Source organism: Gallus gallus, chromosome 5 (genome assembly GCF_016699485.2).
Source record: "Gallus gallus isolate bGalGal1 chromosome 5, bGalGal1.mat.broiler.GRCg7b, whole genome shotgun sequence".
NCBI lineage: Eukaryota > Metazoa > Chordata > Aves > Galliformes > Phasianidae > Gallus > Gallus gallus.
Genome location: NC_052536.1, coordinates 38,695,684 through 38,715,935, shown reverse-complemented (window position 1 = coordinate 38,715,935; position 20,252 = coordinate 38,695,684). Strand labels below are relative to the sequence as shown.

General features: G+C 46.6%; 2 protein-coding genes and 1 long non-coding RNA gene across 5 annotated transcripts; 2 read left to right on the top strand and 1 right to left on the bottom strand.

The window, feature by feature from the left end:
- Window positions 1-9: 9 nt before the first annotated feature.
- On the top strand, window positions 10-10,800 carry TMED8 (transmembrane p24 trafficking protein family member 8). The gene is made up of 6 exons (NM_001389391.2): window positions 10-129; window positions 333-411; window positions 2,151-2,280; window positions 3,192-3,333; window positions 3,616-3,915; window positions 4,853-10,800. The coding sequence occupies exons 1-6, from the start codon at window positions 36-38 to the stop codon at window positions 5,068-5,070; spliced, it is 963 nt and encodes a 320-aa protein (NP_001376320.2). The 5' UTR covers window positions 10-35; the 3' UTR covers window positions 5,071-10,800.
- Window positions 7,054-12,202, bottom strand: LOC124418003. Its single transcript, XR_006939516.1, has 2 exons — window positions 9,999-12,202; window positions 7,054-9,630 (listed from the first exon to the last, which is right to left on the bottom strand). It is a non-coding gene; the product is annotated as an uncharacterized LOC124418003 (long non-coding RNA).
- LOC772017 (kelch repeat-containing protein 2-like) lies at window positions 11,901-20,114 on the top strand. Of its 3 annotated transcripts, none has more exons than XM_040701885.2 (13): window positions 11,901-12,286; window positions 12,583-12,759; window positions 13,311-13,416; window positions 13,958-14,080; window positions 14,604-14,823; window positions 15,777-15,800; window positions 16,605-16,727; window positions 17,159-17,325; window positions 18,068-18,267; window positions 18,583-18,674; window positions 18,991-19,045; window positions 19,473-19,651; window positions 19,829-20,114. In XM_040701885.2, the coding sequence occupies exons 1-13, from the start codon at window positions 11,901-11,903 to the stop codon at window positions 20,041-20,043; spliced, it is 2,067 nt and encodes a 688-aa protein (XP_040557819.1). In that variant the 3' UTR covers window positions 20,044-20,114. The 3 variants fall into 3 exon arrangements, with proteins under 3 accessions (XP_040557819.1, XP_001235219.4, XP_040557818.1); XM_001235218.7 differs by having other exon boundaries at window positions 17,138-17,325; window positions 19,554-19,651; XM_040701884.2 differs by having other exon boundaries at window positions 17,138-17,325.
- The last annotated feature ends 138 nt before the right edge of the window (window positions 20,115-20,252 follow it).

Below are 20,252 nucleotides of genomic sequence, written 5' to 3'. Positions count from 1 at the left end.
TGCCGCCCCGGGCCCCGCGCCCGCCGGCCCTGCCCATGTCGGACGTGCTGGCCGCCGCCGCCGGCTCCCGGTTCGAGCCCCCGGCCGCCGGGGCGCTGGGCGGCTTCAGCGGCCCTGAGCTCTCCTCAGGTACGGGCCGGGCGGCGGGGCCGGGGGACGGCGGCGGGCGGGGCGGGGACGCAGCGTGGGCTGCCGTGCGGGCTCCGCGGGGCGGGCGGGCGGCAGGCGGGGAGCGCGGGGATCCTCGTTTGAGCGCAGCCTGCGTGCCCTCCTGGCTGCGTGCTCTCGAGGACGGAAAGCGACTTCTCTCCCTGCGTCCTGTTTGTCGTTAGAAAATGAAGCCGCAGCCCAGAGGACGGAGCCCGCAGAGCAGCGGGGTGACGGCTCGGAGCGCAGCGCCTCGCCGTGCGGGTAGGAAAGCGTTCGCGCGTTCGGTGCCCCGCGGGCGTGAGCGCTCTGCTTTGCCCCGTGCCGTCCGTGCGCGGGAGCGGCCCCTGCGCGGCTGGAGGGAAGGGGCCGGAGGCCGAGCTGTCTGCTTTGGGGCAGCGTGTGTCGGAGTCGGTGTAGGAGGAGCTGTCCCTGCGGGCTTACGTTTTTAAAGCCTGGGAAATAACGAAGTGTAGCTCACGGCTCACCTGTTCACGTTGTGTAATCGATCAGGTTGGAGTCAGCCCCAGAAGGCTGTGTAGCTCATAGCCAGTAAGAACTAATGAGCTTTCAGGTTTCAGTACTGGGGCACTTGCAGTGTGTGGAGGCTGAGCAAACATATTCCTTACGCTGCTTTCTTGACAGCATTTTTTGCTCTTCAGCTTTTGTGTTCTGCATCAGCCTTCCCCTAATGCTGCTGCCCGGCCGCCTTAGCAGATGCTTGGCTGGTCCTTATGGCTGGGAGTGTGGAGTTTCTCTCTGTTAGAGCCCCTGTGTCGCTGGTGCCACAGCTTCAGAAACCTGCAAGCTCAGTTTGTCAGAAAGTAGATCACGCTATTTGTTAAACAACAGCCTCATTTGAAAAAGAAAAGACAACAGCAAGTGACTCATTAAAACAGCTGTTTGATGTCATCTTAGTTTGATGCGAATGGCGCTGACATCAGCCTTCTCATCCAGTTTTCTTCAAGGAACGAACGTAGGCTGTGAGCAGAATGGCCAAAGTAGCTGCTGGGTACTCGTGAGTGTTACCTGATGAATTTGTGTTCATTGAAGCTCCTTTGAAAGGAGGGGGTCCAAAAAGGATGATCCAAGAAGGCTGCTTGAGGAGGAATTGGCTGAACGCTGTAGATCTGCTTGTAAAGCTTGCTCGTGGTAACATGAGCCGTGTTTGCCCTGGTCTAGTTCTAGTCTTCTGTGCAGGCTCAGCATGGGGATGTGTCTGAGTGGAGCTGCAATCTTTAACTCTTCCACGCTAGATTAATAGCCTGATCCCCTGCTACTGAGACTATTTCTCCCATGTGAAAGGACTTTTTTTTTGCTGATGGTAATGTAGAAAAAATCCTCAGCAGAGATAGAATGCCAGGAATGTTTCCTTTCTTGCTCTTTCTTTTCCTTCTTTGAACCTTTCTTTTTGCTCTGGTACGTCCCGCTCATCACAGTGCGGATCTTGAACCTCTTTTACTGTTGCTGTGCTGCCATTGTGTGGTGTACAGCTTTCTTGTCTGTGCAGCATGCCTGAATACAGCAGAGGGACCTGTGTGTTCTCTGCGTTACTTGGGATTGCTGATGGGGAAGGTTGTGGTAGGGCACTTTCAGGCTGGCTCTCAAAACTGTTCTGAATCTTTTCACTGCTCTGCTTGGCCTCTGATGTCATGTAGTAGCTGGGGTAACAGGAGGTATCTTTCTTGAGCAGAAAGTTGCTGCTGATGTCTGTGCTCACAAACACTGCGCTGAGCGTGTGCAGTAAATTAGCTGCTGTTTAAAGGACATAAATATGGAATATGTCTCTGAAGTTACTCCCTCTGTCTGGTATGGAAGATCTTCATGAGGAGACAAGGCAGAACTGGGGTGCGAAGGGCTCTCTGCACAGGTGTTGGGCACTAACTGCTGCATGCTCAGTGCCTCTGTCCTTCTGAATTCTGGCTGCCTTGGAGTGATCCTTCTCTCTGCTGCCTGTGACCTGAGTGCAAGTGCTGAATTGTGGTGCTTTCTTCCTCTGAGAGGTCGCAGATAGGGTCACCTGTGAGTGCAGACACGACAGAGGATTCCAAGGAAGGCAGTTGCACTGTGGAGGACCAGAAAGTGGCTGAAGCAGAAGAGAAACTGCCTGACCAAATCCAGTCCACCAAAGAGGTAGGTGGTTGTTTCTGATGTCTAAAAGGAAGGAGGTACGGTGGCATTTCTTCCACCCTACTGCTGTGCTTAATGACTGTGGGATAGGCTTTAAGGGTTGTGTTAAGATGGAAGTAGTAATGTTGATTCACTTATGTCATCCATATGTTAGTGAGAGGTAAAAGAGGTAAAAGTTACTGACTTGCTTTGCAAAATCTCTCTTGCATACTCTGCTAGTCCTTACTTCTTTGCAGTTTCTGTCTTGCTGAGGTTTCAGGGTTATTCTCACCTTCTGGGGATTCCCTTCATGCATGTTTATGGAATAGGGAGTGGAAGGGAATCTGCCATCTTCTGTTTCTTTTGTTGAGCAGCCAATTTGTTTGTATTACAAATACAGCTGGGAAAACTTGTGTAAGTGTCACACAGCTCAGGAGCCATGTATTTTCATATATGGAAAGAGGACTGGCCCCAGTAAACCAGATGGACCTTTACCCAGGATGCAGTTGATGTCAATGTGATTGTGCTGCAGTGTTGGTGCAGACAGAGCTGAAAGGCTCTCCCTGGAGAAGCAGCGCTTTGGGAGTGCTTTCTGGGAGCAGTCAGCTGCATCTGCGAGGCTATTGCTTTGCTGGAAGGTGACAATCAAATCTCAGGAAGATGCAAACGTGTGGCTGCCCAGAGACTCCTGGGGAGGCTTAAGGGATGTGTGGTTTGTGACATGAATGCAGCATGTGACTGCAGGGCGTGTGGTGCTGTGGGGAAGGTAATGCAGCGAGGTGCCTCAGACCAAGGTGTTTCTTTCTAGTTCTGACAGAAGCTTCTGCAGGATCTGACTTGACTTCAGCATGAATTACTACTGAGTTGTTGTAAATCCATCTGAGGAGTTTCTTACCGTTATAGTCTTTGTGACTGGGTATATATGCTTTGTGCAGGAAGCTCTTGCTCGAATGACCAAGTACCACATACATCAAGGAGCAGGAGATATAGTCATGATTCAATCAGATCACACTGGTGCTGTGGATATCCTTTCAGCTGAGCTGGAAACTGCAGACCTCCTTGGGGAGCAGAGAAAAGGTGAGGCCTGAAAGGACCTAATTTGTTAATCACTCTGTGGCCACTTTTTGTTTGTTTGTTTGTTTGTTTTTAAGTGCCAGTGCCTGCTTTGGCCAGAGAACAGTAGAGGCTGTCTTAGAGGCACTGCTGGTTCCTGCTGGAAGTGTGGGCTCCTTGCTAGTGTTGTGAGGAAACTTCATATCTGACTCCAGAATACAATAGCCTTATCTGAAAGCGGTGAAGCTATTTACAGTAATTTGGTCAGTAGTAAGACGAGCTGATGATCTTTTCCCCTTGTTTCAGCTCAGCCTCCCCCTCTGGCTCCACCTACTACATGGACCACAGGGAAGATGAAGGAATTCAAAGCCAAGATGGGAAAGGAGAAGAGTGCTAAGATGGTGGTGAAACGAGGCGAGGTGGTGACAGTCCGTGTGCCAACCCATCCTGATGGGAAACGTGTTTGCTGGGAGTTTGCTACAGATGATTATGACATTGGATTTGGAGTCTATTTTGACTGGACCACTGTTACTAGCACTGCCATTACTGTTCAGGTCAGCGAATCCAGTGATGAGGAGGATGAAGAGGAGGAAGAGGAAATTGAAGGTTGGTGTACACTTTGGGAGTTATTTTGTGGTACTTGTTGCCATGCTGCTGAGAGTGTTTGTCAGATGCTGTAATTTCCATCTACTTTGCTTACCCAGTCCTCTTGTTATCTCTGCAGCCTGTTGGGGTTTGGTTAGGTTAAAATGACAGAGTGATTACCCCTTCCTGCTTCATCACTTGTCAGTGGCTGTCCTCCTCCAAGAGCATTTTTGAAACCTAATACACTGAAAAATAAAGGAGAAATCACTCTTCCAGCTGATAACAAGCTTTTCTAGCTGAGAAATTTTTGTTGGCAGACCACAACCAAAAGGTTTTTTTTGATTGTTTGTTTTTTACATTGTCCCAGAGTATGATTAACTTGTGCTGACTGCTATTTCTGTCTTTGTACCTGTGAAAAACATATTACCTGTTCTGTGGTTTCAGTATATTTGTGACCAGTGCAGCTGGGGGTTTTGGTGTCTGAAATCAATCATGCAAGTTCTCCAAAATGTATAGGTTTATATATGAGGAATTTACTCTTGGAGTGAATTGAGGATGTACAAACACAGTGAAGTTGTAGTGAAGATCCACCTTTCCTTTGCTTCATGCCAGTAGCATGGGGCCTCCTTAAGGAGACCTGTTTGTGGCATATTTAAGAGGAGTGAACTGTCTAGAAGTGAAGTCCAGGAAAAGTAGGTCAGGCTGGTAAGCAGGTATGTACTGTTTCATTAGTATTGCAAAGAGAACTGATCCTTGATGTGTCCTTTTTGTCACGGTAAGAAAAGCTGGGCTTTGTGGGTAGTATTAGCAGAGGTCAGGGCAGACGCTACATGTAATGCTATCATAGGTAGCCCTCCTTATGTTTACATGCCTCTATATCCTGGTCTTGTTTAGCTTTTTATGGGCCATCTAGTAGCTTAACTGATGCTTTCATACTTTCCTCCTCTTTCCCATTCAGGACTTGCCCCTGTTGGTGATGTGGAAAGGGGCTCCAAAAGCTATCTGCGGAACCGCTATGGAGAAATCATGCCTGTGTATCGAAGGGACAGCCATCGGGAGGTGCAGGCAGGCAGCCACGAATACCCAGGCGAGGGCATCTACCTGCTGAAATTTGATAACTCATACTCTCTCCTCCGCAATAAGACTCTGTTCTTTCACGTCTTTTACACTAGCTGAAGGGATGGGAAGGGGCAGGGACGGCAGACAGGAGGTGGTGAGCATAGCAGGCTGCCGCCCAGCCCTGATACTCCCTGATGGGCACTTCTGTGTGACAGAACAAAGGCACAACTCTGCTAGCAGCTCTTCAGACACGACCTGGTTTCTCCCCACACCTTTCTTCCCAGCTGTCCCGGTGGAGAAGGGTGGTTGTGACTGGTTATCCACAGGCAGCTGTTATTTCTATAAAACTATGGGAGTCCTGCTCTTGTAGATATTGTGTTGGGCCTTCATCACAGCCAGTAAATGCCCAGAGGCCAGGTGCAGCTGGCCTTGGTTTCTTTCTGTTGCAGTGGTACAAAATGAAGTCAAAATATTCTTCATCTGTTGCTGTTCTGTAAATCTTCAGGCTCTTCTGCTCTATCTGAATCACTAGAGGGCAGCTGTCAGCTGCAGGCTTGTCACCAAACCACTGGCAGTCTTATCACTTACCACCACTACGTGTCACCAGCTGCCGGTGCTTCCTTCGTTCCTATATGTGGGGATGCAGCATGGCCATGCTAAAACAGCCAGCTCCAACCCACGGTACCCATGTGTTAGAACAGAGTGTGTGGGGCTGGGGAGGGGGGGGTGCATAAATAGAAGTTCATAGGAAAATTTTCCTGTGGATCAAGAATTAGGTGTTGCATCTGTAGATTATAGAGATATAAAAGTTATGATTAAAACTCCAGTGACCACAAAGTTTTTTTTTTCTGCAGTCCAGGTGTAAAACAGAAGAAATGGTTTACTGCTGTATTGAATAAATATGAAAAAGCTGGGATGCAACCAAGAAATATACAAGAAATGTTTCTTTGTAGCAGCGTGTTGATTCACTGGTATTGCTGCCATAATAGTTGTATAATAGCATATATAGGAAGGAAGATGCTCCCAAGGGAAGCATACATTCTCAGCTGCTATTGCTGTTACAAAGGTATTGTTGCAAAAAGAACAGAAACTCGAAAGGGGTGGAATTTACCCAATCCTTTCTGTAAACCAGAATGAGCAAGGCCATTGCTAGCCCTGATCGTGTGGTGAAGGATAGAGTTCCTTGGCATGTTTCAGTGGCTAGTGGTGGCACTTCCTGCTTGAGTATTGGCAGAGTTGAACAAGGATTACGTTAATCCTTCAGAGATGAGTTTCAAATCACATTTATCAGCAGCTGTTGTTTATGTTAATACTTCTAACTTAAAATCATGCTCTTTTTAAGAATAGTAATGTGTTTACACTTTGATACCTCTTTGCAGAGACACAGAACGGCTATTTGCACAGTGATGCTAGTAGAATTCTGAGTTTTATTTTTAAATCCTCCAGGTAAAGCGCCTCTATTTAGTCCATTCCCTTTATTGAGAGGGATTGATGAAGAAAATGATTTTGGGGTAGTTAAAGCCAAAGATTTCACTGTCCTAGGAGGTCTGTATATTTCCTCTTAAGGCTATATTGTAATGCTGTGGAATTTTCTTTATGTTCCAGCTCTTCTAGCTATCTCTGATTACTTATTCACTGCCCCAGAGCACTTAGTAGGTCAAAAAGCTGTGAGTGTGTGAGTGTGTGAGTGTGAGAGAGAGATGTTTATAGTGGAGCAGCCCAAGCTTGGAGCAGGAAGAAGGAAAACCAGAAAACTGGTTGCTTCCTGGGTGAGCAGGCAGGGAGCAGAGCTGGTCAGGGTAAGGAGTGAGCTGGTGCTACTCTGGGCCCTGAATTGGAAGCCTTTCTCAAAGGAGAGAGAGAACCTGGCCACAGGGGAGCTGCAAAGCTGTCCCTCAAGCAGTAGGAAACATAGGGCAGCCTTATGGCGAGGTAGAACAGTAAGACTTGGTATCTGCCGTAATAAAGTGATCTTTAGTTCAGCAGCCTGGGGAATATTATTCCTTCCTTTTACCCCTCCAGGGAGATGAAGGACCATCTTGTGGCCTTTGTACAGCATTTGAATCAGGCCTGAGCAACTTGCATAGGGCTCTTCTTCCCCCCCCCCCCCCCCCCCCCCTCTTTTTTTTTTTAACCCTTTGCCCATGAAGTTCTTTCTCACTAAGAAGAGGGCGACTTTTCATTGACCAAACATGTCAGTGCTGCCCAATGCAATGTCTGCCTTTGGTCCTTTCTGCTATAATCTGCAGGGCCTGTGTGTACTTGATAGTTAATGTATGAGACACTGTGTGGCACCTCATCCGCTTTCTAACCAGGATTTATTTATGATAAAGGGAATTTTGACCTATGCATAGGATATACTTGCTACAGTTGCTGATCCTCAGTTTCACAGCGTACTGTGGAATACTGTTATTGCCACTAAGTAAATGTTTCTCCTATAATGTGGCCTCCCTATTGCTAATTCACAGCCACTTCACCTCTCACTGTATTTTGATCATATCCTCATTCAAAACACATTTTTTTAATGTTGTAAGATGTGAGTAAGGCCTGCCTGACTACCAGTTCTGGTCACTTACTGAAACAAGTAGTATGTGCAAGTTAGCACGATAACTTGTTAGTGGTTTTAGTGAAGATAAGCTGCCTTGTAGATGGTGATCCCATTGCTCAGTTCTAGCTTTCTGAAATGTGGACCAACCTTTTAATGGGGCTCAGGTCATCTGTTTGGAACTGTCCCATCTCCTAATCTCACTGACTTAAGCTTAACAGAAGCATCGAATCTGGCATGGTATCCCAATCTGTATGTGCCTGTCCTGCAAAAACACGATGCCCATAAACAGACTTGCTGTGGTGGAACTGAAAGTATCTAGTGTGTATTATTTCACTGCTTACTCTTCCTGGAAGCATGTGGTATCTCTTACGAACACAAAACAGTTTTTGGCATAGAATAGTTCATCTGCAGGAAACAGAAGCTTTACAGTTGCACAGGATAATTACCCTTTGTTTATTCTTTAACTTCCACATCACATAAATGTTTCCCAGGTGTTAAAGTATCATTCGTTATCGAAGTGACAACTTCTTTTTAGGAAGGATCTGTAGTCTTTATTCATTTTCTGATGAATTCCCTAGCTTGGATGCGTGGCTACTGATTAACACTGGCCATTTGCATTCGAAGTTGAACTCGTAGTATGTTCAAAGAAGTAATCTTGTTTCTTGTGTCCTTTTTTCTGCTATCTGTGTATTCTGGACTTGTATCCGATCCCGCTGTCTGCCGAGGCAGTGGTGGAAGCCCTTCTTGTTCTAATTATAAACTAGTGGGACTAGATATTGGGTTTAGAAAGAAAAAGTGATCTTAAAAGGCATTTTCACTTCAGAGAAGGAAATTAATCCTTGAGAAAGGGAAATTTCTTCTCCAGAAGAAAGACTTAAAAATGTTTCTTCCTCCAGTAGACTGTATCTAAAAATTGAGAAAGCTCCGCTAAGGAATAAGCTGCTCTACATTTTGCAGAATCTTTTTGTCGTCGTTTGTTTGCTTTTGTAAAAGCACAGAATTGTTTTCCAGTTTGACGTGAATATGACTTAGATCTAACAACAACATTTTCATGTTCAGACAGAGACATAAAACAATCCTGTGGCGTAGGATTTGCATAAAAATTAGGTTGTATAATTGTCTGTTTATAACAATGGTAACAATATGTTGGGTATTTTTTAATGTCAAATCAGGTAATAAGCTATCTGTTGTTTTATCTTGCTCTTCTCCCCTAGCAGTAGTGTAGCAGCAGGAGTTGAAAGTGTATGCATTTCACTGAGGGCTGAGAGTTAAAATTGCTTAAGTCAGGCACTGCTTGTACTGATTTAATTTGCTAACCAACTCTGGAGGCCCATGTTAAAAGGTTATTGGTGTCAGATATAGGCTATTCCCAAAGTAATATTTGGAACTCATTTAATAGTTATGTACATTAATACTACCACTGAGCCACTTACACGAACAGTAAGATGAAAGTGTGTGCTTAAGGAGAGAAAGAGCTTAACTGACTGACTTGAGGTACTAAGATGAAAGTTGAGTTACTATGCAACAGCCTGAAAGGTTGCCACATTCTTTTCTTTTTGGTCCTATCCTGTGGGCTGTCTCCTTGTAACTGTGTGCATATAGCCATGTATGGCCTGCAGTGGAGCCAGTTGTGCTGCTGGATGTGGTGGGGTAGACTGGAGGTGACCATTGTCACATGTCTAGTTGCTGAAAGAGGTACTTGTTCTTGTGTGCTGGAAACTGGGGGTAGAGAATGGGTTCACTTTGTCTCCACTGCTTATACCCTTCCTTTTTGTCTTACTACCCCCTAGTACACTTTGCAGAGGATTTATCACAAAGTGCCTTAGGAGGTAGGAGCATGTCTGAAGTAAGAGCCACAGATGGCATTAATCCAAGGGTTTTCTTCTCCTTGTTTCTCTGCCTATTTGAGTAGAGAGGAGGCACTAAGATCGAGCAAGGAGAGAGTCCTGGTTGGCTGTCCTGGGGATTTAAGCTGTTCATTAGTCTTCCTTGTTGCTGTAAGATGAGTAGTAGAATTGTTAGAGTTTTCCGGCACCATGGGATCTTTGCCTTTAGAAAGAAATCATAAGCTGCTGCAAAATATTCTGGAACACCAAAGGATGATTACTTCTGATATTCTGATGGTAAGCCTGAGGACCAGAGAAACAGCAGACAGACATAAATAGCATTCCTTGTGGCCATTCATCATTTTAGCAAAGTGAGTCCAGTGTTGAGTGGTGTGTGCTTGTGTGTATTGAGATTGGATGAGAGACCAAAGCAACAAAGGGGTTTTTGGTCTGCAAATAAGAGAGAAATGGCTTTCTCCATTTCTTGTACCTGGAGATAATAATGGAATATCTGAATTGGAAGAAGGGAAAACTGTGAACTGATCTTGTTAAATACATAAGCCAATTAGGCTTTATTTAATTCTAATTAATCTAATTCTAATGAGAAGCCACAAGTTTATCAGGAGTCCAAGTGTGAAGTCACATCGTTAGATAAATTAGTAAACACTTACTAAAGTTTTAGAGTGAACATCAAACGGCAGAGTCCAAACTCATCTTGCTAGGCAGAGAATTTCCTGTACAACTATCCTGCATTTGCCTCCAAACAGTCTCTGGCATTTTATTCCAAAAACACTCGTGCTGTTACAGCTGAAGACAGAACATCAGGCTGAATGGATGCATCTGTGGTTTGTCAGTAAGGGCTATCTGGTTTAAGCCCATCTGGACTGGTGAGTGAAGTCTCTTAGGCATGAAGCTGGATGCCAACCATTGAGCTCAGAGCTAAAGAGGCTTTGCCTGACTTTTAAGTCTAGAAGCTGTTCTTGGAAACTGAATAGTTGGAGATGATCTTCCTGTAACTTCTTGAGTGCCTGAGTGACTCACTGCTCTCCTCAGAGTGAAGCAATCTGCTCTCAAGTCCCTTCTCCAAGCTGCTAACGTAGTCTTTCAGTGGAGAGTGTCTTGTAGGTGGTCATCCTTTTTTTTTCCCAGACATATATTGTAAATTGTGACAGCTGTCTCTAAGTTCTTATTTATGTGATGTGAATACACTTTGTTGTCCTGGAACCTCAAAATTCATTTGTCTGTACCAACCTGTTGCTTTTCATCTCCTCTGAAGAAATTAGTTTTAAAGGGAGGTTACTTCAACAAGATGTGGCACTGAATCTCTTGCTGAAGGGCACATGTGAATATTTATAGGGTGTTTGCTTTCCTTCCAGGCTTGGTTTGTATTGTTTATATTCGATGTGTTGTGGCTGATTTGTAATATATTGAAAGTTATTCCCTTTAAATAAACTTTTCACTATGCAATCACAACCTTTGTCTTCTGTTTAAAGAGAGTGTATTCATAAGAGAAAGTGAAATACAGACTTACCAAAAGAACATGAATACAATGAAACTTATTTTTATAAGCAATGAAATAGCAACTATTCCAACTGTACCTGCAAAGTATTCTGGACACTTCTGTTGCAAAATGCATGGGGAAAATGCACTGTTGTCAGCTAGTGGTCACTGTTCTAGCTGGAATATTCTCTGTTAAAATGACTTGTGGTGATTCTTTTTTTTTTACTCTTCAAATTTTCTGCAACATTTGGACAAGTACTGAATATTTGAAGACCCAGAGAGGACCAAGCAAGTAGCCAGGCTCATATAACTGGCTCAGAAAGAATTTCAGTGGTCTACCATTCATTGCTTCATACTGGCACTTCTCAGCTCAATTTGCAGAGATCACTTATAGCTAAGTATTCCGTTACTAAAGCTTTCAATCTGAAGGATTAAAAAGGTCTTTTTCAGTTACTGGCTACTGATGAAATTATCTACAGAGAAGTGTTTGTGTTTTCCAGTTTCCTCAGCTGCTTGACCATCAACTTCTTCTTGCTATGGAGACTGGATTTATGGAGCCTGGAGGAAACATCTTCAGAGAGCGCTTACTGGTCAAAATGAGAACTATGATAGCTGAAGCTGTGGATACTTCCTCATTTGTTGTTTCTAAACCAAGTAGGGCAAGTACTGCATGACTTCACGTCTCTCTTCTCATCTTGTGTGTGCCTGGAGCATTTCTACAAAGTAATTGATGGGCAGGAGTGCTCACACAGGGCAAAGGGATCAAAGGGATGGATAGCTGTGCCAAGTTAAAGACACTGTCTCTTTTTAGGAGCACAGAAAAGAAACAGCACTTCAGCTGTTTGATTGCTATTAGCTCACTATGAATCTCTGCCGTCTGTCCTGGCTTAGGCATGTGGCCAAGAGGACAATTAAACAACTTGGTGGGGATGCAGGGAAGCGATGTGACGTTTCACAACGTTATTTCACAGTCTTTCTGTAACTTTGCTGGTGGAGCTGCAGCAGGACGGATCCGTTCTCTGGCAGCGGGGCTGCGCTGGCCCTACACAGGAGGATGCTTTCCAGCTGCGTGTATGGAGCACGGTTCCCTTGGCCGCTTAAGTCCTGTCATTGGTGTCAGTGTTGCTTGCAGGGACGGCTGCTCTTCGTCCTGTCGCGACCCCGGGAGCCCCGGACGCTCCTGCCCGGTACGGGCCACGCGGCCCTCTCGACTCCTTCCGCCGCGAGGAGGCGGGTGGGGGCGGTTGATGCCCGGCGGCCGCCCACAGCTGCGCCGCCGTCAGGCACCTTTATGGTGGCCGCTCACGGCCGCTTTTCCTTCTCTCCCGCCAGCCATGCTGCCCGCCTGCCGCGGCCCCGCTGCCCGGGGCGGGCTGGGAGCGGGCGGTGCCGCCTGGGAGAACGACCTCGCCTTCTACGTGCTATGGGGGCTGCAGGAGCCGCCGCGGCGGCTGAGCAGGTGCGGCCCGGCCCGGCGCTGCCCCTCCACAGGCAGCGGCTGCCCCGGGCAGAGAAAGGGCGGCGGCGCCGGGCCGGCCCCGGGCGGGGCTCTCTCGCGGGCCGGGTAGATGTGGTGCGGCTTTAAGCGTGTGGCAGCTCTCCTTTCTGAGGGCATCGGCAGTTTCCTTCATCACATCCCCGTGCGAAACTCTCTTGAGCAAAACAAGCCCTCTTTTTCTACGCTTCCACGGTATATTTTTGAGCCTTCCTGGTACTTCTCTGATTTTATGTTTCCTTGTTTGCTCTCCCTCCCAGCCAGTCCAGCAAGATGGGCTACCAGGCCTGGCTGCCCCTGCCGCTGCCCAGGCAGCTGGTGGTGTTCAGCCTGGGGGACTGGAGCTGCTACTCCCCAGACACCAGCATCACTGTGGACCTGTTGGTGGCACCGGGCGTCAAGGTGCAGCGGCTTGGCACGCTGGGGCCTGCCTGCAGGTAGTGGTGCGACAGGGAGCTGGTGGGTGTTGCTGGGCTGCCCTGTGCTTGGCCCTGCTTTTCCCTTCCTTTCGTGGCTTTATGCGGAGGAGATCAGAGCCTCCTGGGATGGCTCTGGGATGGGTGAATATAGCAAGGGTATAACCAAAAGCCGCGGGCACGTTGTTTACACTAAAACTATCACAGATCCTGTGGAAGAATCTATTTAGAATATGAAATCTTAACTGTGTAGTATGATCGTTATTTGGATAAGAAAGAATACCCCTTTACCTCTTAGAGGCTGTGCTCATTCTCCAGGCCTGTCTCAGGTGTCATAGTGTTAAAGAGAATCAGAGACAGCCCCTACCTTGCTCTGTTTCATGAGGTTACATTTGTACACCCAAACAAAAGCTACTCTCTAGAGCTTCCTGCGATGTTTCCAACTTTCAGCTACTTTCATAGTTGCTATTTTTTGGGTTTGAGGGGTTACCAGCAACTTCAGGAGCAAGAATTCGAATTCCTCAAGAGGTTGCTGCCAGCTGTGGGCTGAAAACCCATGATGCTCTGTGCAGGTCTCTGGTGTGGGAAGGTGACTGGAGGACAGATGTTTTCATGGCCTCGTTGAAAGAAACGGATGAAGGCAACCCTGTGAAGCTTGTCCTGACTGTCTGTGGACAGGTGAAAGGAGCAATAACTCTCTTCCTCTTCTGGATTCCAAACCACTTCACCTCTGCTAGCTCTGAACTTTAAACTTCCTTTCTCATCCTCTTGTGTTTCTTCTCTGTGCTCCTTCAAGGCGGGGCCACGTTGCATAGATCTGTTAACACGTCTGGTCTGAACCTCAGCCTTCCTCAATATCCCAGTCCTACTCACTAAACACAACTTTGCTAAAACACCTCACGTACTGCAGCAGATATGCAGCAGAGAATGGCTCACTTCTAATTCTACTCTCCTGGATTTATGGTACACGAATGACTGCTTTACAGTGTGCTGATGTCCTCAGATTTAGTATTTTTCACTGTCTGGCTTTGTTTTCCTTTTTCCTTTTTTTTTTTTTTTTTTCCAATTTATTTTATTTTGTTGGATTACCCCAGAAAGATTTGGGCTATTCCCTTGCAGGGAACCTGTCCCTTGCAGTACATATTTATGCTCACCTTCTCTGGCTGACAGCTTGCATGGAGTTTTGTTCTAACACCACCCATTGTTGCTCCTGTCCCAGCTGCTCCGTGGAGTCTCCAGCAGTACGCCTGCCCACTCATTCCTGGTCCCAGAGACCACCCAGTCCCCAGTGCTCCCTGCTGACGACAGGCCCCTTGATCAGGACCTGGAGGATCCTACTGCTGTAAGTGCCCGCTGGGTCCTTCCTCTCATCAGTTCACTCCTCCTGGGTATGTGCTCTGTCACCTGAAACTGCTCAGTTTGTATCTAGCAGCAGCACTTGCTACCATTCTCACAGAAAATACCTGGCTAAGCAGGTTTTGAAGTCAGAGGTTCATTCATGCTACAGAAGTTGGTTAATATCTTTGAAGGGGTTGAATTTAACAGCCCCTGATGGGATCACTGATCCACTTGGTGAGTGGTACCGATGCCCCTCTGCCTCTCTGGTTGTCTCTGTATGAACTTGCTTGTGGCAGCCAGTAGCTGAAAGCAGGCTGCTGGCTGGGCACATAGCAGTGGGTGTCGGCGTGGCTTGGTATGCGTTTGGCAGCTGATGTTGTTGGCATGCTGACCCTGAAGACTAAACAGGAAAGTAAGCCTGAAAACAGCCACTGCATTAAACTTGTCTCTGGCCCTGTTATAGATAAATTCACAGTAGCCTCAGGTCTTTCTCTTCATAACTGCTTTGACTAGAGCTCTTGTCACAGATTAAGGGTCAGAGCTCTGAGATGACTGCAAGAGCTTGCAGGCCTGGCAGGAAGGACTTCCACACATCACTAAGGAGCCTAGTGGTACCCTGTGCCCTGAAGCCACCACCTCATGAGGTAGAGCCTGGTGACACCTGGAGGGAAAGTCCTGTCTGCCCCAAGAAGCCCAGGAAAATTTTATTTGAACCCAGAGCATCCGAGAGAGAGCTCGATCTAGAAGGTAACTCTGGCAGCTTCTGGGTGTATTTATGGGTCTTATCTGCACTGTCTCCCACTGCTGATGGCAACAGATTCCATTGCATTTCTTGGTGTGCTCCAAGACAGGGTTGGGTTTGTCTGTGCCTGGCAAAGTACTGAGAACTGCTCCTTAGCCCCGGATAAACTGCTTGAGCAGTTTTTGTCCATTGGGAAAAGGATATAGAACATGATGCATTCTTTAGTGCCAATACTTTGTACTGTAACATAATATGCTTTATCGCTTCATATGAGTAAAAGTGTTGTAAATGGGGGCAAGTACCATTAGCCTTCTCTTACAAAAGAGTAAACTGAGGCAGAAAAAAGTAACCTACCACAATGTTCTGTAATTTCTCCATTAGTCTGTTCCCCTACCATCAGCATATCACTTGGTCCGTAGAAGACATTGTTTATTATTAAAGTATGGAGGATAAAAGAAGAAATGTATATAAATATAAGTAGTATATAATTGTACTAAATTTTTGGTAGTGAGGAGGTAGCTGCCAAGGGTTTTGGGAATTAAACCTTTAGCTTATGGAGTGTGAATTTCAAGTCAGCTCCAAGGTGTGACCAAGCATGTGTGTAAATATTTGACAATAGCTCAGTGGTCATCACGTGAAATCATTTACTGGGACTTGCTTCTCATGAAGACAAATGTAGTGGGGAGAGAATGAGGTTCTCATCAGCAATGTAAAATGCAATAGCGTGATAGCAGTCAGAGGAGGTGTGCCTTGGTCTTATCTGTCTTTTGCATTGCTTCTGATGAGGCTTTCTTCATGATTCTTGGTCCTGCAACTTATTGGTTGCTATCAGATAGCTTTGAGCTGAGAGACTGAGGAAAGAAGGCCAGAGGGTTCTTAAACCACAGAGCTGAGTATTTCCCAGGGTATGTCTGCTGGTTGCTTTCTTTACAGGGCTATCTCTGTGTTTCTTCTGCAGATCTGGCAGTGGAGGAGTTGCAAGGTGAAGATCTGGCTTCTAGACCCTGGTTTGTCTTTTCGCTCAGCCGGTGATGCTGTTCCCTTTGACATCACAGGCTGCTCATGTTTGATCCTTTATCTCCCCAGCGATCAGGAATAGCAAGCACATTGTCTATATATACTGTGTGCAATTGTGTAGGTGCTTCCAGTACTGTCAGGCTCTCTAATGTGCTTATGTAACCCCTTTGAATCTCAGGGACACTTCTGGGTGTGTAGCCATTTGAGACAAAGAATAAGATGTAGAATAAGGTTTGATAAAAAGGATTTTTTTTAGCTTGCTCAGACAAATGCAGGGATTGGGATAGGAAAGGAGGAGGAATAGGGCAGTAGAAGGAATATCTCTGGAAATAGCTCCAGGTTTTGGGTTGGTATGTCTTAGGCATCGACAAGCTCTTACTGGTAACCCTCCCCTATGTTCTCACAAGCAGTAATGCAAGGAGAGAACACAACTGGGATTTCTTTCTGGGAATAGGTGCTCAGTGGGATGCAAGCCTGCCTCTGCCTGCTTGTCTCTGAAGTGGCAGCTGTATGCATCCTACATCCAGCCAGAGCCCTCTCTACTGACTCCTTCTCATAATGACACTCCTAATACAGTACTTTTTCCCCAAAGTCAACAGAAAATCACGCACAGGGAGCTGTGCTCTTTGCCACTCCAATGATAAGAGACCTGCAGTCTTTGCTTTCCCATTTCCCTCCCTCTGAGCCCTCAGCTGCCTTATTCTCTCCAGTTAAGGGAACTGAGGAATGTCTTCTGATTGCTCCCAGCACTGTGCTCTCCCCTCCCCAGGCAGCCCCAGCCCACGGTGGTGCCATGCCATGTGCCTCAGCGATCTGAGAACGGCTGTTCTGGTTGGTGGAGAAGGTGCTGATCAGCAGGCCTGCAAGGATGCTCTTTGGAAACTGGAAATCGGTGAGAAGTTTAAGGCTGTCAAAGGCAATTGGGCGGGTGGGAATAAAGGATGAATTGGGTGGGAGAGTGTCCTTTGGGGTCTATGCATCGGGAGGGAACAGCAGAGGGGTCGCAACTCCTAGCACAGTCACTGCAGTTCTAGGTAGTGGCTGGTGGTGCTGCCACTTCAGGCAATTTCCCAGTGTGCTGGGAAGGTAGCTGCAGGATGCACAACAGAATTTTCATGCTGCCTGCTGCTGTGCTGTGCCTGTCAGGAAGCTTGCACTTTGGTAAAGGGATTATGTTGCTCCAGAAAAGCAGACAGGAGAAAGGGAACAAAGAACCTCTAATTAAGATCTGTGCTTATGGTGCAATGATGTCCCCATGTTTAAACTCACTTACCTACCATCTGCCTGGTGTTGCTCTTACAGACAGCGATTTTTGGTTTCCAGTGAGTCTCCAGCAAGAAAATGCTATGCCATCACGCTTACGTGGTCACACAGCTACCTATGACCCAGACACCAAGCGTATCTACATTTTTGGGGGCATTAGGGAAGACAAAGACTACAGCGGTATCTACATTCTGGACACAGTCACCTGGAAATGGCTTCTTGTGGCTGTAAGTACTACAGCTCTTCTAAGATAAAAGCACACGAAGTGTGGCAGGTCCTGCCTGAATGTAGCAATTGATGTACTGATGTCTGTACTCCAGAAGCCTTGGTCTGTTGTTGCTGCAGGTTGCCTGAGCTGCTTAACCTTCTTGTATCTGTCAAACGCAATTATGCCGAAGGGCCATAAGCTTGGCAGAAAACAAAGGGCATGCCTAACGTGAATGAAACAATGTGGAAAAAAAGGGTTGCTGTAACAGTGCTGTGTCTGATCTAGGTGGTGGGTGGGAGGTACTGCCCAAGTAGCAAAGGGAAATGGCATCTTATTCTGCATGGTGCTGTTGGGAGCTACATTGGATGCTGAGGAACTGGGCTGCTCTGAGCATGGCAGGTCCCTAAGCTCGTTGGATTGCGTGTCCTGTTCTTGCAGCAGGCCCTGTCAGCTAAGGACTATCTCTTTCCTGGCTAAAGCAGAAGACTACTGTTATAGAATAATACTGGGATGAGATTTTTCTGTTCCCTGTCTTGTTTTGAGACAGCTGGAGTAAGAGGTTAACTTCCTACTCTCATCATAGCATTCTGGTGGTGCAGAGTATGCAAAGGATTTACTGTCTGCCTGAATGGCAAAGATCTCATGGGGGAGCCAATAAAATGAAAATTGAGACTTGATGAACTCATGGCACGATGTGGAACCCTTTCTTATGGGTCATGCAGCAAATAACAAACTTCTTGTAACAGATATTGTGTTCCTAGGCTAAAGGAAGAATGCCATTGCTGACCTACCACAGTGCAACTATCTATCGCAAGGAGCTCTTTGTTTTTGGAGGGGCTTTCCCTAAAACGGCATCGCTGGCAGTTGGACCCTGCAGCAACATGCTCTATGTCTTCAATCCAGAACATGAAATTTGGTACCAGCCCATCTCAGAAGGGGAGAAGCCTCTGCCTAGGCTTGGGTGAGAGTGCTCTTGCTCTGGAGCTCCAAAATAGAGCAAGAAACCTCACCTTCCCTCCCACCTCAGTGCAGATTCCTAAATATTAGGTGACTTTCTCCACAATTTCCCCCGTTAAGATAAGACTATGTTTTGAATAATATTCTGTCATGAATCCTAACAGGGCTCTGTCCTTGGGCTGCAGTGGCTGAGGATAGAGAGGGGTGCAGACAGAAGCTATTGCAACTCATTAATAGAAGCCAAGGCAGGCTGAACAAAGGCTAACACATGGGGGAGCGTGCTGAAGATGCTTTGCTCATTTGCTGCTTCTCTTCTCAGGCATTCAGCTACTCTACTGAAGAATAAGCTGCTGATCTTTGGGGGTCAGAGGTCTTGTCTCTACCTCAGTGACATGCACATCTTGGATCTGGGTAAGAAAGTCTGTGCCATCTTTAGAGGGCTGTTTTAAGGCAAGGACTGGGAAATGAGACCTGCAGAATGGAAAGGCAGAATTAACACGAAAAATCCTGACTAGGCAATGGAGATGGAAAACTCTGGGTTAGTGGGGGCGTAAGGGGGTGGGTAATGGGGAAAAACAAGACATTCCTTTTCAGGAAGAAGCTGGGCAACAGAAAGTACAGGTGGCTGATGTGACAGTGTTTAGAAGTTTTTGTCTGATTATAAGGCTGAGAAATATTGCTAGGAGTGCTTTTTGGACATTGAATCAACCTTTCTCTTGGCTGTCAGGTTTCATGGAATATATACCAGTTGCACTCCATACAGGACAGCCTTCTGCACGTTGGTAAGATCTTGTTGCAGATCTAGAAGCATTTTCTTCCTCTGCCCTTTCTCTGTGAAGTCAGGTTTAAAAGCTGCTTGTGATCAGACCCAGTTGCGTACCTTTGTCTCACTAGTCAAAACACTGTGGGTGGCCCCTCTGCTGTGGGACCAGAAATTCCCATGCCTGGGTCCTCATAAGCTGTGGGGAGTACAGACCACTTAGGTACCTAAGTGGAAATCTGAAAGGGATGCTGTCTCCCATTAGACCAGTGACTTAAGTCCCTGCTATCTTATTCCATATAGCAAAACACAGAAGTTTTGTTAGCTCCTCAGGTAATGAGGTGCTTTTCAGGCCTGATTTATGTCATGACCTGCAGAGAGAAACTAACAGTTCTTCCAGAGTCATTCAGCAAGTCAGAGCAGAAGAGAAGTTAACTTCTATTCTTCAGCTTAATCCCCCCATCTGCTGAAAATCTGCTCACCTCTGCCCATTGCTGGCTGACACAATCCCACCTTTCCTCTGGTCCCAGTTTTCATGCAGCTCTGGCTGTGTCGGACTGGAAAGTTCTGATCAGTGGAGGCTGCAATGCCAAGGGAGCCCTGCAGGATGCCTTTGTTTTTCACCTAGGTGAGTGAATGTTCCTCCCTACTTTCATAGCTTTTGGTGACAGTGGACTGCAGTGGTATTTCTGAATGTGTAGTCTGGCATGTTTGTTTCACTCCTTGTGTTAGGAACATAGGTGTTTTTTGTTGGTTTTTGTTTGTTTTTTTCCCCTCCACTATTTATAATCCATTTCTACTTCAGATACACTTTCATGGAGCACAGTGATCCACCATGACCTCTGCTCTGTGCCACAAGCTGGCCACACATTACTTGATCTGACTCCTGCCCACATGATGGATGTGGACAAGGAGAACAAGAATAAGCATAACCTGCACACGGTGCTGGTCTTTGGGGGCTCCAACTGTGCCGGGACCTTTTACAACAGCACAAAGAAGATCCAGATGGACCTAGGATAATGCAGGATAACCAGAATGAGTCTGTCCCCTCTTTGCCAGCATAAAGAGGGGTAATAAATGAGTCCCAGCAATGCGGCAGTCCAAGTTTCTATATGCAAATGAATGCTACCTTAGCACGACATCACTGACTTGCAGTGTCTTTCTGTATGCTGTGGGTATTGCCCTTTTAGGGCAGTTGATACACAGCATCAGGTTTGTAGAAGTCCCCT

What these genes read in the sequence shown, in the direction of transcription:
- LOC772017 (XM_040701884.2), top strand. Translation starts at nt 11,901, where the DNA reads ATGGAGCACGGTTCCCTTGGCCGCTTAAGTCCTGTCATTGGTGTCAGT. An exon ending in GGACAGCCTTCTGCACGTTG is followed by an intron (nt 19,046 to 19,472) that starts GTAAGATCTTGT and finishes TCTATTCTTCAG; the next exon opens with CTTAATCCCCCCATCTGCTG. An exon ending in TGCCTTTGTTTTTCACCTAG is followed by an intron (nt 19,652 to 19,828) that starts GTGAGTGAATGT and finishes TTTCTACTTCAG; the next exon opens with ATACACTTTCATGGAGCACA.
- TMED8 (NM_001389391.2), top strand. Translation starts at nt 36, where the DNA reads ATGTCGGACGTGCTGGCCGCCGCCGCCGGCTCCCGGTTCGAGCCCCCG. An exon ending in CGGCCCTGAGCTCTCCTCAG is followed by an intron (nt 130 to 332) that starts GTACGGGCCGGG and finishes GTTTGTCGTTAG; the next exon opens with AAAATGAAGCCGCAGCCCAG. An exon ending in AAATCCAGTCCACCAAAGAG is followed by an intron (nt 2,281 to 3,191) that starts GTAGGTGGTTGT and finishes TGCTTTGTGCAG; the next exon opens with GAAGCTCTTGCTCGAATGAC.